The 16,948-nt window shown below is 36.9% G+C and overlaps 1 protein-coding gene across 12 annotated transcripts in view; it reads left to right on the top strand.

Moving 5' to 3' along the window:
- The window catches only part of PARD3 (par-3 family cell polarity regulator), a 441,649-nt gene that overhangs the window by 279,628 nt on the left and 145,073 nt on the right, over positions 1 to 16,948 (top strand). For 8 of the 12 annotated variants that reach the window (XM_085050362.1, XM_085050356.1, XM_085050364.1 and 5 more), the window contains 3 exons: positions 4,902 to 5,091; positions 9,909 to 10,060; positions 11,103 to 11,147. In XM_085050362.1, coding sequence (XP_084906488.1) covers positions 4,902 to 5,091; positions 9,909 to 10,060; positions 11,103 to 11,147 — 387 coding nt within the window. The remainder of the gene's footprint in view (positions 1 to 4,901; positions 5,092 to 9,908; positions 10,061 to 11,102; positions 11,148 to 16,948) is intronic. The other 4 variants (XM_085050355.1, XM_085050361.1, XM_085050357.1 and 1 more) reach the window with 3 other exon arrangements.

Raw genomic sequence — 16,948 nt, forward strand, 5'->3', positions numbered from 1 at the left:
TCAACACAAAAAAAAAAAAAGTCTTTCCAAAGCTATTAAAATCTGGGGCTTTTAGGTACCTCTGCATTGTAAACATAGGCAGAAAAAGAAATCCATCCTGCATTTTCTATGTTTTTTATAATCTGAAGTTAATGTTTTGATTTCCTGTGAATTGTAGTTTTTCTGAATTGTTTTCAGGGACCAGGAACTATGTAGAAAATTGGTTGGTTGTGACTTAAATCTGCTGAATCTTTAGTGTTAAGTGGAAAATCAAGTTGTGCCTGAATCTCATAGTAAATGTGATCTAGTGGCATGTCAATAAAAACTGGTCTTTCCAGGATAGGACTGTTCCCATCTGCAATCACAGCAGATTCACAGACCTGTGATATTTAAACCCAGTTTTTGGGGAATGGTCAGTTTTCTAATGGACTGTCTTTTCTGAATTAATCAGTACCACTAAACTAAAGCTGCAGTTTTTTATACAACAGAGAGGTATTTCCTATTGGGAGAGATAGGTACAATTGCTTGTTTCAGCATAGCTAGCATTTTTAAGACTCAGTCATTTATTAAGCAGTGGAATCCCTGTCCTTTTTGGCATGGATAATGAGGGAAAAAAAAAGCAGGGCTTTTTAAATTTTCTTCGCAATGTTTATGTGGCATTGCATGTGTCTTCCTCTCTTGAAAACTGGGCTAGAGGTGAGGGTTAGTCCTATGAACAATCTGGCTGAAGAACACTGAAGGTCTGTACCTTCCCACACTGGTCCTGCCCATGCAAACAAGCCCAAAGCAGTGTTTTATGCAGTGCTGTTTGCCTTGAGTGCTCTCCCTGTATCTAGAAGCACTCTGACAGGCTCTCTGAATCATTGATGTCTTCTGATTTACCCCTCAATTGTTTTAGCTATGTAAACTACTCAGTACTTTTTAGCGGGGAGATGACAGTTTTTTTTCATGGGTGAAGGAGTAGGTCTCTCTGCTGCTTTTGCTCTTGGATGGGTTAGAGTTTTCTTCCTTCCTAAGTTATACTATTCAAAAATAATAATCACAAAGTCTGGAAACTTCCTGCTTGCTTTAGTCATTGCGTGAAGTTGGAACAAAGATTTTAAGAGTATTTTGTTTCTTTTAAATACCATTAATGTAGTTTCAGGAAAGGTATTTAAGACAATTTCCTTACTCCTTCATAACTGACAAGCAAGAACTGGCTGTCAGAGCCTTGCTGTGAGAATGGGAATAAAATACCGATTTTAGGATGTGATTTAAATTATGTAAAATAATGTTCACTTACTGCAATAAGGCCACATGAATCTTTTCATGTTTTTGATGATTCTTATGTTGATCTACCTTTCTAGGTGGTTTCTTTATTGCTATTATAGATTTTCTTATGCTTTTTTGTTTGATAATATTTCACTGAAAAATTATGATGGAGAAAAGATACAACTTTCTGTATTCAGGGAATATTTTTGGTTTGAAGGAGGTGGGATTTTTTATTTATACAAACTGGGTCTTCTCTTACAAGAATTAGATGGTTGTAATAAACCCGCATGTTTATTTATTTTGATATTTCCAGGTTGCATGTTGTTAGCACATTCAGAGTAACAACTGTGTTATACTGGCTTGCTTGGCTCTGTAATTAAAAATTCAAGTGTTCTTCTGACACACCATTCTTGTATATCATGCATTATGCTCCTGAGTTTTGCAATGCACAAGTACATAGCTGCTGTCTATATAAATTATTCTTATTCAACAAACAGCTTAGTACAAAGTCCTCTTTCATCTCTTTCTTCTAGTAGCTGATATTTTTTTAATGAACGTGGTGGGTTTTGTTGCTAACGGTGACTAAACAGAAGTTAGTTATCAGGGGGTACCCAAAATAACAATCGCTTGCACTGAATCTGCTTTTCATCCTGAAGGATCCCCCAGAACTTTGTAAAATTTGACAGTTCCTACACAGCAGGAAATACTTTGTTCTCTACATAAATAATTGCTATCTTAAGGGTAGAATCAGGAGGAAGCACTACTGACAAAAATTTAGCTGGAGATAGAGTGTGTGTGTCAGTGAAATGAAAATAACTCTTTACAATCAGAATGTAGTTCCTTGGCCGAGAATCTCATCAGAATGTGGTGCTTTTCTACAGTAGCTGACAGATACGAGCACTTTCTTGAAATCCAAGGTCTGGATATAGTGGAGCAAATTTTTTTGTTAGTCATTCTCCAGGCCTTCGTTGTACTATTGGTCTGAGTCCCACAGTATCAACATGCTCAGGAGTCACTCATAAAGTAATACTGGGTTTTGAACATATGGTGAGAGTGTTCAACAGATTTTGTGGAGCATCTTTTAAAGAGAAAGCAATAGCAAAAGCACAAGGACCAAGCCAGAGAGAGTTCCATGACAGTGCAATGACAATATGAGAGCCAAGTTATCCAGTTAACATATTAACCAAACTTCAAGGAATTTCAATATTTAAAAGGACCTGGAACAGTTCAGTGCTTCATGAGTAAGCATGTTGTTCATACTGTGTACTATGTATGCTCAGGGTTTTTTGGAGTGCCTTATGTTGGTGGTTTAATTGAGGTCCAAACTATTTGCTGGTGTATTATAGGTGTATGAGAGGTTTGAAGTATTGCTGCTTGGCATATTTTATGTTGTAGGATGAAAATTCTCATAGGCCTGGAGACCAGCCATTTGGTACTGGAGCTCTGAGACTTCTTTTTTGCACAGACAGATGGGAACCCTTCTCACCCAATAATTTAGTGTGGTCCTGTTATGATCCTCAGACTGTTCTTCTTTAGATTGGTAACTTTTCCAAGAAATTTGAGCATCATTGTCCTAAGATGAGAGACACTTGAAAGGGAGAATATTTTCCCTTGCTTAGTTCACTGCCCAAAATACTTTATGTTATTACAGATTACCTCACTGAAGTTGAATTAATATATGCAAAACTGGACTTGAAGTGTAGTCAGAGTCTAAAGTTCATAGCACTTTTCCAGCCTGAGGGAAAATTATTTTCTTGAAGAGGTTTGTAGACAAGTTGAGCAATGCCTTAGATTTGTAGATCAGTCAAATATACTGAAGATTACTGGGTTTGAAGTTTCTTTGATGTTTCCTTGTAAGGTTTCTCACAACACTTGCAGAGTTAATTCTCCAGGGGTATTTTCTGTCCACTTCAGCTGAATTCTGTACAAAGGCTGTATTGAGTCCAGTGCTGAGGTCTGTCCAACCATCTGCTGGAGATGAAGCCTTTCACCTGTTTTTGCTTCATCTGCAATGAAAAGTTTAGGCATGTCAGATGGGTTTTCTCTTAAATTCCAAAGCAACTATTAAAATGTCAGTCTTCACCCCTGTCAGATATAAAGAAGGGTAGTGAAAAGTTAAAAGTGTTACTGAATTACTGTAGCCTCTCAAATGGGAAGTTCAATCTGCCGAGTGCCATAAGGTTATATCTTTTCACAATCAATTCTTTGGAGACATTATTAACTACAGAGTTAACAGTCTTGTAGGCATTATATTTGGAAAGAAGTACATTACCAGGCTAAACATTAACCTGTCCATCAAAGGAACTATTGCTAGGCAGAATCAGCTGTTATGCAAACTGCATACATTCATTTTAGTTTGACAGTGATGAGATGTTCACCATGCAGTACCTTTTCCTTCCAGCCACTTTTTCAGCCTTCTTTAATGATCTCTTTTGAAGCCAGTTTTCTCCTCTTTGGAAAGATGTACAATGTGTATTATCTAGTGCAGTGAGGATTTTAGCTAGCTCTTTGCACATAAGGTTTGGTTTGTTTGTTTATTTTTTAACAATTGCATGCAAAGGTAGTGATGGTAACTGAAACCTCCAGAAAAGAGGAAAAAACTATTTTCCCCTAATTCTTCTCATTTTTTCCATATCTGTAGTGAAAGTAAAGTGTGGAAATGATGTGTCTATAGAAGCAGTTTAAGTTATGGAAATACAAGTTTTGTGATACATTACTCTGGTGCATCATAGTTTTAGAATAATTTACAGTTTTTTGTCAGATTAACGGTTGATTAAACTGGTGTGTTTCTTCTCATGAGATGTGACACTTTTATTAATTGATTTAGTAAGGTCATATAATCTTTTAACTTCTACTTTAACAAATTTACCCAATGAAGTCTGCCACTGAACAGACTAATGTTGGGTCTTTATTATGTCCCTTTCTTGTATTTGATGGTTCTCGTTTAAGCATTTTAACAGAAGTGTTAAAACTTAATTGACTTTGTTGGTAATAGAATTTGGTAATTTTTTCCCCCAAATTTTGCATGTGTCCACTTCCCAGCATCAGTTGAACAATTTCTCATTTTATGAGAACCAGACTGATCAGGAAAAGTGATGGCCTCTGTTAGTCCTTGTGGAACTTATTCTTTGTTTCTACCAAAAATTGCGGTACAACAGAAGATACTTTCTTCTGGGAGAGGTGCTTTTCCACAGCTCCTCAGCCAGGACTGAGACTGTGGGCACAGATGGAAACATGGGAGGTTTCCTCTGAACATCAGGAAACACTTTTTCAGTGTGAGGGTGACTGTGTGCTGGCACAGAGTGCCCAGGGAGGTGGTGCAGAAGAAATGCTCCAAAGCAGTTTGTTTGTGTTCTGGGCACATGGCTGTAGGTCTGCTTGAGTGGAAGGGGTTGGAGAAGAGAGATCCATTCCAAACCTCAACCCTTCTGTGACCCTATGGTCTTGCAGTAGGCACAGAAACAACTGGTGTGCATCACTTTTCAGACCTCTGCACAGGAAGATGTGTACAAAGTGAGACATAGTTAATTTTATTATCTGCATTGTGTCACTCTTATCGGTAGCACTGCAGTCTGACATAACCTTTTATCAGCCGTGATTATGTATTTTTCAAGGCACTCTCTGCACTCTGCCGTTATTTAGTTTTGGGTTTTTTTCTCCCTTTTGTTCAGGTAAATATCAGCTGTCTCCAACAGTGAACATGCCCCAGGATGACACTGTCATTATTGAAGATGACAGGCTGTCGGTCCTTCCTCCTCATCTCTCTGACCAGTCATCATCCAGTTCCCATGATGATGTCGGGTTTGGCACTGTTGATGCTGGTGGATGGGCTAAAGCTGCAATTAATGAGTCAACAGACTGGTAAGAGCATGGGCTAGTGGAAGGAAAAAAGGGAGCGCTGTAGTTGCATCTTTTCCTTTACTTACATTTTGGCTACTGATAATATTAATTCTTTTTTGTCACATTTGGATTTTGCTATTTTCAAACTGGTAATTGTCCCTGTTTCAGGAAGGAAGTCTGTACAAATATTTCTGGTTGCAGTTTTGTGCTGTGTTAAAGCATATGTGTAGAAATGTTACTTAGACACTATTTAGCTGTGTTATTTTGATGATTTAATTTTAACTTAATTGCCAACTGAGCTAACTTTTGTAAAAAAAACTTCACAAAATTTAAGCACTTGAGTTTGTGAAAGATGAAAGACTGATAGGAAATTTTAATTTATAAACCTCACTGTAAATATTTCTAAGTCTATAAAACAAAGATTTTATTTTTATATTCCATTGCATGTGTAGGAGCCTCTCACTACTTCTGTATACTTCCTTGCTTTTCCTAATAATGTGCAGATCTTTTAAATCTATGTAGAGGTCATAGCAGCTCTTTGTTTTGCCTCAGTGTTAATGCTTGTGCAAAAAGAACTAGTTAAGATTTCTTCACTATGTGTGAAGAAATACTGTTGATATTGTCAGATGATTTGCAAAGACAATGTACTGTAATAGCTCTACATATAAATATACGGAAAGTATGTTTAACAGTTCCGCATTTAAAACTATGGAAAGTAACTTTATATGTTTAATCCATAGTAAAAATAATTTTTGTGGATCTTAGTTTGACTCTCCGATTATTTTAATACATTTTAGTATAAGAGTCTTTTAATGAAAAATGCATTGAGCTCCATTATTGACTTGCTTAAGTTCCTGGCAAAGAAATACTGTTTATTGCTTAGTTAGTACAATTAATACAGATCTAAGATTTAATTTACAAGTCCTGTAATTTTCTATAGTAATAGCAAAATAAAAGCCCACCTCTGTACGCTGCCAGTTCTTGCAGCTAGATAATTACCACAAATGGTGTGAAGTACATGAATTTTCTTATTTTTCTTGTCTCTTGAGCCTGTTACGAATGTGTCAGCAATATCTTTAAAAAACAGCAATAGCACCTGTCAGCTGATATGCACCTGTCAGCTTCTTCTTTGCTTTAAACTAGTTTATTTCATCTTATATCCAGGAATTGAGTTCTGTATTTTAAGCACTGTTTTAATGATTGTATGAAAAGGTAATTTTTTCATCCTTGTTTGCTTTTTTTTTTCCTCATGGATAAATCATACCTGTAATTTGGGCCCTTGGAAAGTCCATTTGTCTTTTGTAAAAGCTTTTAGAGCTGAGAATCTGAGACATTTAAATACAATAGGACTCAAGCCTGCACATAATAGCTTATTTCTGAGGGAGTGTTTTTAGCTAAATATGAGCAAAAATCTATGAAATAAAGTAATAGCCCATTTGAAATCTGCAGATGCTTTTACATTGACTTCTGCAGTGTGTCTTGCCATTCATAGACTTCTTTGTAAATGAAGTAAAAGTAAATAAAATAGGGATTAGATATTGTGGAACTGATCACACTCAAAAAACTTTTAAATGTGTGTGTGTGAGAAAGTGTAAAAGTCTTCAGATACAATGGCACTTAAAAGGGTTAGATTAGTGTCGTGCTTTACTATCTAATGTATTCTATTTGCAAAAAAAAGTAAATAGCAGTAGAATTAGATTGTTGCATTAATTTCCTGTTGCTAATGGATGAAGGAAGACTTGTAAAACGAAGGTGCATTGTATGATTTTGCTGGAAGGCACAAAGGGTAAAACTAAGAATATGGATGAAGGGTTATCCAAACAAGAATGGCAGCTGTTCTGAATCACAGAAGAAAATGTAAGCTTTTTCAGCCTCACAATATCTCCCTAATCCTTGATGAAAATGTTATGAAAACAAAGGGGCAATAAGACAGGATTAATAAATGGAATTTTAATAACATTGAGGGTCAGAAGACGGTTACATTCTTTTAAGGATCAGCTGTCATTCCAGAAATCTTATTTGTTAAGTATTCTAGAATATAGTAAATTGTATTTGGCATTGCTTAATGACTTGCACTAAATTCACCTTCTGTCTTTTATTCATGTAGTTGAAAAATATTAAAATGAGGCATTTTTAGGGGCATTAGTTCTTCCTCTGTGCTCATCGGTTTTTGCAGTTGTGGCTCTTCATGGGGACTTTTGAATACTTTTAGACAATTTACATTCATTCAGACTCCTGTGATCTACTCCTCCCTTAATTACTAAAACACACTCATGGGTCATTAATAATAGAAGCAAAACAGAACGTGAAAATTCAGAACTCTACGTGAGGCTCAAATAAAGGTGCTAAGTAGCACCTTTAGTGTGCAGGATACTATGCAAACATGGAATAAAAATTCCCTTAATAAGCATGTGTGGAAGGGAAGTGTGACAAGGGCAGATCAGGGAAGCAGAAAGAAAGTCTCTAAAAGTGGTGTCAGTGGAAATGCTGAGTTCCAGTCTCCCAAATTCCCAGTTAATGATGTCATGTCCAGACCCTACTGCTCTCTTGGACCTTTTCAAGTGGTGTCCTTTTCAGGTTATGTTTGATATTGGAGTTTTAATCTGTTCTTAGGACTTCAATGTAGAAGTGTGTGCTGTGTTTACATGGAAGTGATATTCTGCTCTACTAGAAGTTTTATATAGGTGGATCAAAGCAAGCTCATATGCAAAAAGAAGCATACAGCCAAAACAAATAATTTTAGAAGTTCACCCTTTCTGAAGAAAGTGTCACAGGATACATTTTGTTTGGCAGGATGAAGCTGGTCATTTTAACAAACGTGAGCCTGTGCTAACAGATGTTGCTGGAAAAAAATTCTCACTTAGTAAAACCACATTTTTCTGGCCTTCAGAGAGAGGGCTGACTAGCAGGGAGCCAGAAACTTCTGTGTGGCCTTGGGAAAGTCAATTATGATCTGATTACGAAAGGTGTTGAAACCCTGTAAGTTCAGTTTGAGTCACTTTGGAGGACGTTTTCAGATTTAGGTGGTTCTTCAGCTACGTGTTGCACTGCTATAAATGCTAGAAGTATATATTGGCCATGTCTGTTTTATCTTTCTATCATGGGGAGATAATTTTTTCCCTATTTTGTGGGAGGGAATGTGAGGACTAAATAGTTATTTTTGAGTTTGGTCTCTGATTCATCAGAGCTTTTAAGCATATGCTTCAGAACATTGCTAAATTGCTCAGACATCTCTGAAATAGTTGCAGTAATTAAATGTAAAACATTATGAGCCTGAGCCAGAAACATTAAAGTCAAAAGGCACTTGACATTGACTTTATTCACATAAGCTCTGATCCTGCTCACACTGAAGTATTATATGCTTGTCACAAGCACACATCTTATTATTTGTAAATCTACCATCACTAGACTGAATTTCTTCTTGGCTGCCTGGTAATGAGGATAGTGATTTTCATCCTTTATGCCTTTCTTCATGCCTTTGGACACTTTTCCTTACCCCTTTTCACTGTTTTGCATAGTATCCAGGTGTTTCTTGATCAAAGATAGTGCTGTAAATTATAGTACTTGGCATACATAAACATATGCATGTTACAGGATTTAAAAATATAGGTTGTTTTTTGCAGAAATTCGCTGTTTGCCTGTTTTGCACTAGGAATGAGATTAGACTAGAATGATATTACACTTAGCCCTCACAGTAAAAACAATTCTTTTAAAACATGGTACTAAATGGTAAAAAGCACGAACACAATACTTTGAATGGCAGTTAGAGATCTGCTTAGAGATCTCAATGACAAAGTATTTAACTTTTTTATCTTGAAGTGCAACAACAATCAAAGAGGGGATTTTCAGGGATCATTTTCCTGTAGCATAGATAACAAAGGTACAAAATACTGATTTTTTCAGTATTTTATGATTCTGATTTTTTTTTTGTGAGCTGAAGTAGAAATCTAAATACGATCCCCTTTTCTAGGAGCCAGAAGATCTTTTTGTGAATTTCCTTTCATACTGTTTATTAGCAGTAAGCAATCTTGCCTTTTTTTCCAAATGTTTTTGGCTTGCACACCAAATTTTGCCTGCATTCTTGCACTCATGTTTCTGCTGGTGTTTGAGCACCATTAATGAATCTATCTTCAGCATATTTCTGAGGCAGCTCACTGAAAACTTGACTCACTGAGCCATGGTCACTTTAGAAACCTGCAAAAGAAACCAAAACCCAGTGCAGTTCCTCCCATTTCTGATTCAGTGGTGGATCCATTGTGGGAAATACTTGTTCTGTGGGGAAGCAATGAGTAAAAATATGGTTGTTTGTCATAGCCAGGTTAAAAGCAAGAGAAGCTGTGAAAAATGCACAAGAAATTTCACATATGGAGAGAAATTTTAATGCAGTTTTTAAATGAAGAAGTTTAAAGCTTTGTGGGTTTCAAGCAGGACAGTTTCTAGTTATGCTTTACTAAAAACATTTTCTGATGAAGAAAAACCTGATAATTTTCTATCCACAGAAGATACCTGTTTCTCAGGGAAAAAAAAAGAACTGTTTTATTCTACCTCAAATTATTCCTGTGTTGGACTTTACGTTCTGATAGAATACATATAGTGCACCAGATATGTATATCTTTTGTTAAAGCTATGAGTGAAATTCTTGATACTTTCCTACTAGAATTGCTTAATGCAGTAAAACAAATCCATTGTGTGTGTAACTGAATACTTGCAGTGGTGTATTTAAAACTGTACACTTTATCATTGGTAGAAATCACGTGCTAAATAAATGATTTTCTCTGAAGAGTGAAAGGTTGCGTGATCTTGATAAATGTTCGCATGATTTTTTTCCCTTCCTACAGCACTCTTAGTCCAGATGTTGATCCAGTGCTTGCCTTCCAGCGAGAGGGTTTTGGACGCCAGAGCATGTCAGAAAAGCGTACAAAGCAATTTTCAGATGCCAGTCAGTTGGAGTTTGTTAAAACACGAAAATCCAAAAGCATGGATCTAGGTAGTGAGTGATGTTTTTTCAATTTTTTTTTATTTCAACCTGATTTTCATGTTGTAAGTATATAGATTTTGTAATTCCAAACACATTGTGTGTGTGCAGTACTACTGCACGTAATGTCTACTTGTGGGTAGTAAAGTACTAACTTGAATGGCCAAGTGGTCTGGGTGTTATTTGTTGTTTGTAAATGTCCATACATTCAAATATCAGAGCCCTCTGGATATATGGTTATACATAAACACAGTGAACAGTATTTATTAAAATGGAGGTGAAAAGTGCATTTACCAATCCACATAGAATAATTGTGTAAAACTGTACCACGCTGTGGTTCTGGGTAGCTGGGTTTATTCTCAATTCATGATTATATAATGCAGTTAGCCTTAAAGGTTCTTCGTATTCTCTCATTTTGTAGATGAATTCAGAATTAGAAAATGGAGCTAGTCTGACATCTGTTTGAAACCCAAGTTTTAATATTTATATCACAAGCCCTATAAAGTAGCAGGGGCTAAGACAGGCAATCAACTGATCATTCTAACTGATAAACCAACAGAGAATAAGTAGTTGCTAACAAGCCCATCAATTTCTCTGCCATTGAATTTAGCTTCTGAAGTGCAGACTCTAGTAACCTTAAACAGTGAGTTTCGATTGTTTAAACACACAAAACTCCCTACTCAGAATAATAAAATATAATGCAATTCCCTCCTTTCCAATAGTGAATGTCTTGCCTACAATCCCTAATTCACAGACTTCCTCAGGGTACAGTCAGGTTGGAGGTATTGACTTGTCTTGACTGGTTGCCATGTGCTAACGTGTCAATAACATCCTGTACCTGCCTGTGATGTGAACATGACTGACACTGCATGAAGGTTACTAGTTTGCTGCCATTTCTACCCAGAATGTTTGCTTAATCCTGCAGTTTATTTGCATGAAGTAGGACATTTCTAAGGTCCCCTAACTAGAAAAAAAATATGCAAAGCAGAAGGAATGTTGAGTGCATGTGGGGCATGGGCACTAACTGGCTAACCGTTATGCATTTACCTTTTAACAGTAGCTGACGAGACTAAGCTCAGTACAATGGATGACCAGAAAACAGGTAAGAATTGACAGTAAGGCTGTTGCTATAGAAACCTTGGTCAAAGCAGCTTACCACAATTACAGAACTGCCAGTCAAATTGCATGAAAACATGAATATTCCAGTACTTGCATGGCTGCTTTCTATTGTGAATAATCAAGTCATACAGAAAAAGAAATTTTCTATAGAGATAAGTATCTAGGATAGTATATTCGGCCAGGTCATGCATGTGATTGTAGGCAGACACCTGTTTCCACACTTTAAACTCATAAATATTCAGAGTTGTTTGGGATTTTTTGTTCTTTCAAAAAAAAAATCTTGGAAAATCTCCTCCTAGATTCAAACTGCAGTACACAGAGAGATGATTTAGAAGACTTGAGTGTTTGGCTATTACAGTGCTAACACAGTGCTTGAAAATAATTATTTTAATTAGAAAACTGCTGCCTTTGCCTTAAGTGGTCATCAGATACATGTTGTGCATTTGAGTTGAAGATTATTTGTGCAAGCTGGTTTGCTTTTGGAGCTGAAACATGAGCATCGTAACAGAACAAAAGAATATGTAAATAGAATCTTTTCCACATAGCATTCATTCTAATGTTTCACAAAATGATAATGAGAAATAGCTTTCAAGGCATATTTTTTATTAGTAATTAAAATAATGCACCAACTGCAATTATGAACCTTTATGATTTATTAATATAAGTTAGCTTTTGACCTATGGAATGCTATTTTAATTAGGCTAGATCCAGAGGACACCATAACATTACTTAGCTCTAATTAGGAACGATTCACCTTTTTAACCTGAAAATATTATTTATTTTAGCATGATTTGAGGAGTAGTGCATTCCATACAGAATTTACATTTATTAATTCACAACTGCATCTCTGTTTAACTGGACTTTATAACATGAACAGGAATACTGAAAAGCTGTAAGTAATTGAGTGATAAAATCATAATTTTTATTTGAACACATAAGTCTTCGAGCTTTTAAGATGTTGCAGAATATGGCCACAGACTTGCAGCTTTGCAAATTCAGAATGAGTAAACAAAATCAAAATGTAAGAATGTTTTTAAAGGATTAAAGCCATCAGAGTGTGAATGTATGAATTGTGTTAATGGTTGTGGTAATAATCAGTGCTTAGGAAGTGCCTTCACCCCTGAGCATTACTCATATAAAAACAAGTTAAAGATCAAACTCAAAATTATTGTAAATTATTTTTCATTTTCTTAATAACCTGCCTAGTTGAATGGGATATGATTAGAATGGTGCAAAACCCATGTGTTTTAGCAGGTACAAAGCTTAGGTTTTTGAAGTGCGTAGTGGGTTTGGTGGTATCAGCAGAGAGTGGTATGAATTGAGTGTAGTTTTTCTCTTTGTGTAACACCTGGATTAAATTCCAAAAAGAGAGACAAGTTGGACAACTTGGGTGAAGGAGCTTGACCGTGCCATCTGGACTATGCAGTTACATATTTTGTGCACAGCAAATGTGCTGGAAAATTTTTTTAATGGCTGGAAGAAAGGAAAAACACCTTTTGCTGTACTTTTATTTTATTTATCTTGCATGCTTTTAACCAGGTTTTGTATATAAATACTGGATAACTCCCATTACTGAAGATGGATGTGGCTGTTAAACAAACCACTTACTGTAGTTTGGCTTAAAAATTGTCTGGTTCTAAGAAAAGAAAAAAGCTTCAAAAATGTGGTGAACTGTGCTTTAATGAACTCTAGAAGCCAGAAAACTTCAACATATATTTACTTTAGAAAAGATAAAAACAAACTCTGTTACTGTCACAGTTGGATTTAATAGTATTGGCTGAAAAGGAGAGCATAGAACTCTCCAGCCCTAGTTACTGTAATAGTTTTTTAATTATTTTTCTTTCTCTAGTTCACTTGAAGCACCTAATCCTTGCAGTGTTTACAGTTCATCCTAGAGGTTAGAAGTATATTCAGTAGCAATTGAGCATGGCTCATTTATAGAGTCCCAGGCATACTATAGCTCTAGGTGGCTATTTTTCCATGTGCATGTTGGGAAAATGGAAAAGAAAGAAAGAAAGAATCAAATAACATTTATTTAAATTATTTTTGATCTATTTTTACACAATGATTTTTAGTAAAACTTTTATTAAATGGAACCAAAGTGAAACTGGTTTTGATGCAGTTTCTTGCTTTATTCCTCCCTTGCCTTCGTCAGACAAAGTGTTAATCTCTTAGTGTCTGAACTGAACTAGAAATGGAAGAATTTATCAAATGTAATGGAGCAGATGTTACTTAGTAAATAGACTCACTGATAATGTCCTTCAAGAAAATGTTTAGAAAGTAGACTTCATGCCTTTGCAAAACTGGTTTAATGAAATCCAGAGAAGTTTTTGGCATCAGTTGCAGGTAGCATTTGACTTGACAGCTCATAAAAATAATGTTTCAGAAAGAAAAAAAATTGTCATTTTAAATGATTTAAAAGAATGTGCTGATGAAAAATTTGCTTTCTAGACTAAAATTAGTCACTGGACAAAACATCCTACATCCCTTGACACCATGCGCTTTGCAAATCGCCCAAGCAGATTTGGGTCTCTGCGTAAATAATTACAGTAGGGTGAGATAAGTGGAGGCACAATGAGTTGTTAAACAGTGTCAGCACAAGGGAGAAGCAAAGGACTTGGGGTAGGGAGCAGCACATGGGCTTCCCATGATGTGTGTGTGTTCAATGTCTCCAAGTGTGCTGTGAGGTTCCGTGTCCGTGCCGTGGCAGAGGTGCTGTGTGTTGCATGAGCAGGGGGTGGCTGCATGGCTGGCAGGGCAAGGCTTGGCCCTTGTCCCCAAGGGCTGGGGACACAGGGAGTGGAGATGCATGTGTGGTGGGCAGGGGCTGTGCTTGGCATGTCACAAAGCCCTCGGGAGGCAGACAGGGTGTGAGGAGGATGTGTGGTGGCAGTCATGGCAGGAGGAATGCTGGGATACAGAGGGATGAATCGACCTCAAAGGATATTTGTTAGGAAAAGCGTTGGAAAGGGAAATTTTGATAAACTTCAAATTTTTAAAACGATAAAAGAATCCCTTTCATCCTCAGTCATATAAATATGCTTTAGGTAGATGTGTCTTTTCCTCTCCTTTTTTTCTACTTTAAATTCTGGTGTCAAAATAGAAGTAGAACTCATTCTGAGCAGATAACGCTTCTGATGATTACCACCAGGCCTGTAAAGGCTGGAAGAAAATGCTGACATTTTTGTATTTAGAAAACGATGTTTTGATGTGACTCATAAATTTTAAACAGAATCCATTTTAAAGAAAGTTTGCTGTTTTTTACCAGATTATGGGTAAACAACTCACTTTCTGGCTGGTGAATTCTAGTAATAAATTCTTAACACACTCAATTTACAGGGACACCTAACTGTATATTTTGAGAATAGTAGACTTGCTATGAAGTAGCCACAGAAGATAGTGAAGGTATTAAAATATACATAGCTTTATGACCACACTGCTTAAATTGTGTGTGAAAGGAGATTTTCCCATTTCAGATACTTCAACCTGGTCACATTTGTGTTCATGGCCACCCAAGTTCAATAAATACTCTTATCATTTCTGTAATCCATTATTAGTTTTACAGTACTCAACATTAGGTCATATCCCAGATGGGATATCCTTTGGGAAAACACAACTTACATAAATACAATTCTCACAGAGGTCTGTATTGGGTGTCAGGAAATGGAACTTTTTGAAATGTTCTTTATGAACATAAATGGGCACATAAAATGCCTTCTTTATAATTATTGTTTACAAAAAGAGCCACTCAGTAATTAGGGAAAGATATATGAGCATTTCATTTGGAAGGTTGCAAAGGAGAATGTGGAATAAGGAAGTTTACAATAAATTGCCGTGTAAGAGGACACCATTTCCTTTTGTATATGAAACTGGATCTGTCAAACAGCTGGTTTATATGTGATTGTCCCATTTCCTCTTTTTTCCTCCAAAATGTTGCATTCATTCTTTTTCTGTCTCATAGACAATTTTAAAAAAATACAGTCTTGAAAGTTAAAAAGCAAAATAAAGTCTTATTTCTTGTGTACTGCAGGCATTAGTGAAGGAATAGCAGATTTTAACTTGGACTAGAAAGTGGACAGTTTTATAGGGCACTGTCTTAATTGGAGTGCTTTTACTTGGAAAAGAGAATGTTATATAAAATGCTCGCCATGGACTTCAGCCTTTTTCAGAAGTTTGGTGATTCCAGGCTGCAGGTTGTTTGCACAGCTGGGAAGCCACCAACCCTCCCTGGTCCCAGCTGGCCATGTTCTCTCCCCAGCCATCCTCATGACCCTCAGCCCTCCAACAAGTACAGGCTGTGTGTGGGACTGTGGCTTCTTCTAGGGGGTGGGAGTTTATGAAGAGAAAATTTCTCATTTGTTGGGGTGCATTTATTTCTGGCCAAGGGTCCAACCAGCAGGACTATGGATTGCTGGGGGAACTGAACTGCAGGAGTTGTGTAGACCTGTGAGGGAGGATTTTTGGTTTGATTCTGCTTACAAGTTAATCTTATCAGCAGGGCAGCTGAAGGGGAATACTTTGACAGCTGCTGTTTGAATTTGTTTGATCTGAGGGATTTCACTTTAACCTAATTGCTCAGACTTTTAATAGCTGAATAGAAAATGAAAGCATTCACTGCCTTGCTACATCTCATACCAAATTAACAAATGACACAGAGAAGACTTGCCATGCTGCTATTCAGCATCTCTTCTGTGGGCCAAACAACCCCCTTTCCTCCCCAACCAATACTTAACAACAGTTTTAGTAGTGCACTAGCAATTTTCCCCAATCTAAGGTAACTTCACATACCTTACATAAAGAACACTGACAGATGCTGTCTCTCTTCTCTCTCCTAGTATCCACCAGAATAGGGATCATCTTCAGAACTTTGTATTATTCTGAGATAAACACTTAAAATAGGTGATTTTCCTTTATCACATCTTTATTCACACCTATGCTTGGGGATTCAGGTCTTAGCTCTGGGTCTCAGTGGTGGCTAGCTGTGAAATTTATCTTTCTATGCCTCTGTCAGATAAGGATACTGATGGCAACTGGGTAACAGCCCACCACCTGGGACTGCTGTGGTACCACAACAGTTCTTTTTTCTGCTCCCTTTGAGTAGGGGAAGAGTGAGAATTTCATCTTATGAATGAGGGCTCTGGTCTCATAATTTGAGGAAATGTAGCCATGATGATGTTGTCCCACCTCATCCTGCTTTCCAGTCCCAAGTCCCATGGAAAACCTAGCTAAGACTGTACTCTAGCTAAGACTTGCCCTTTTGAATGAAGTCATTTCAAATAAATGTAGTGATTTTTCTTTCCTTGAAAGATTCTTGTCAGTTTGAACTTTACTATGAGATCTAATTGGACAATTGTCAGGTGATTTGCACTGTGAGTGGTTATCTAAGAACAAAGGCTATACGTTTAGTTCACAAACCTGAGCAGAAAAGTCTGCATGGAGAAAGGCTTTTGCAGAGCACTGCCTGGGGCTTCCTTGGCACACCTCCAGACACACTGCAGGGATAAGGGCTGCCCTCAGCCCCAGCTGCACTAGTGATGCCCAAACAGTCACTCCTCCTGACTGCCAGGAGTGTGTTTATTTTCCAGCTGGATAACTGGTATTGCCCATTTGATTGGGTCCTTTCCACAGATTATTGTTAAGCAATTTTACAAAATCTGAGCAAGTCAACTGATACTTCTCAGAAGCATTTAATTATGAAATTGTTAGCAATTTGATGCAAATCTTTAAAACCTAAACAAACAGCATATTCCTTGAAGCTGGAGGTCAGGTTACTTTGCAAGACTG

This window comes from Lichenostomus cassidix, chromosome 2 (assembly GCF_008360975.1).
Source record: "Lichenostomus cassidix isolate B80296 chromosome 2, HeHo_3.0, whole genome shotgun sequence".
Classification (NCBI taxonomy): domain Eukaryota; kingdom Metazoa; phylum Chordata; class Aves; order Passeriformes; family Meliphagidae; genus Lichenostomus; species Lichenostomus cassidix.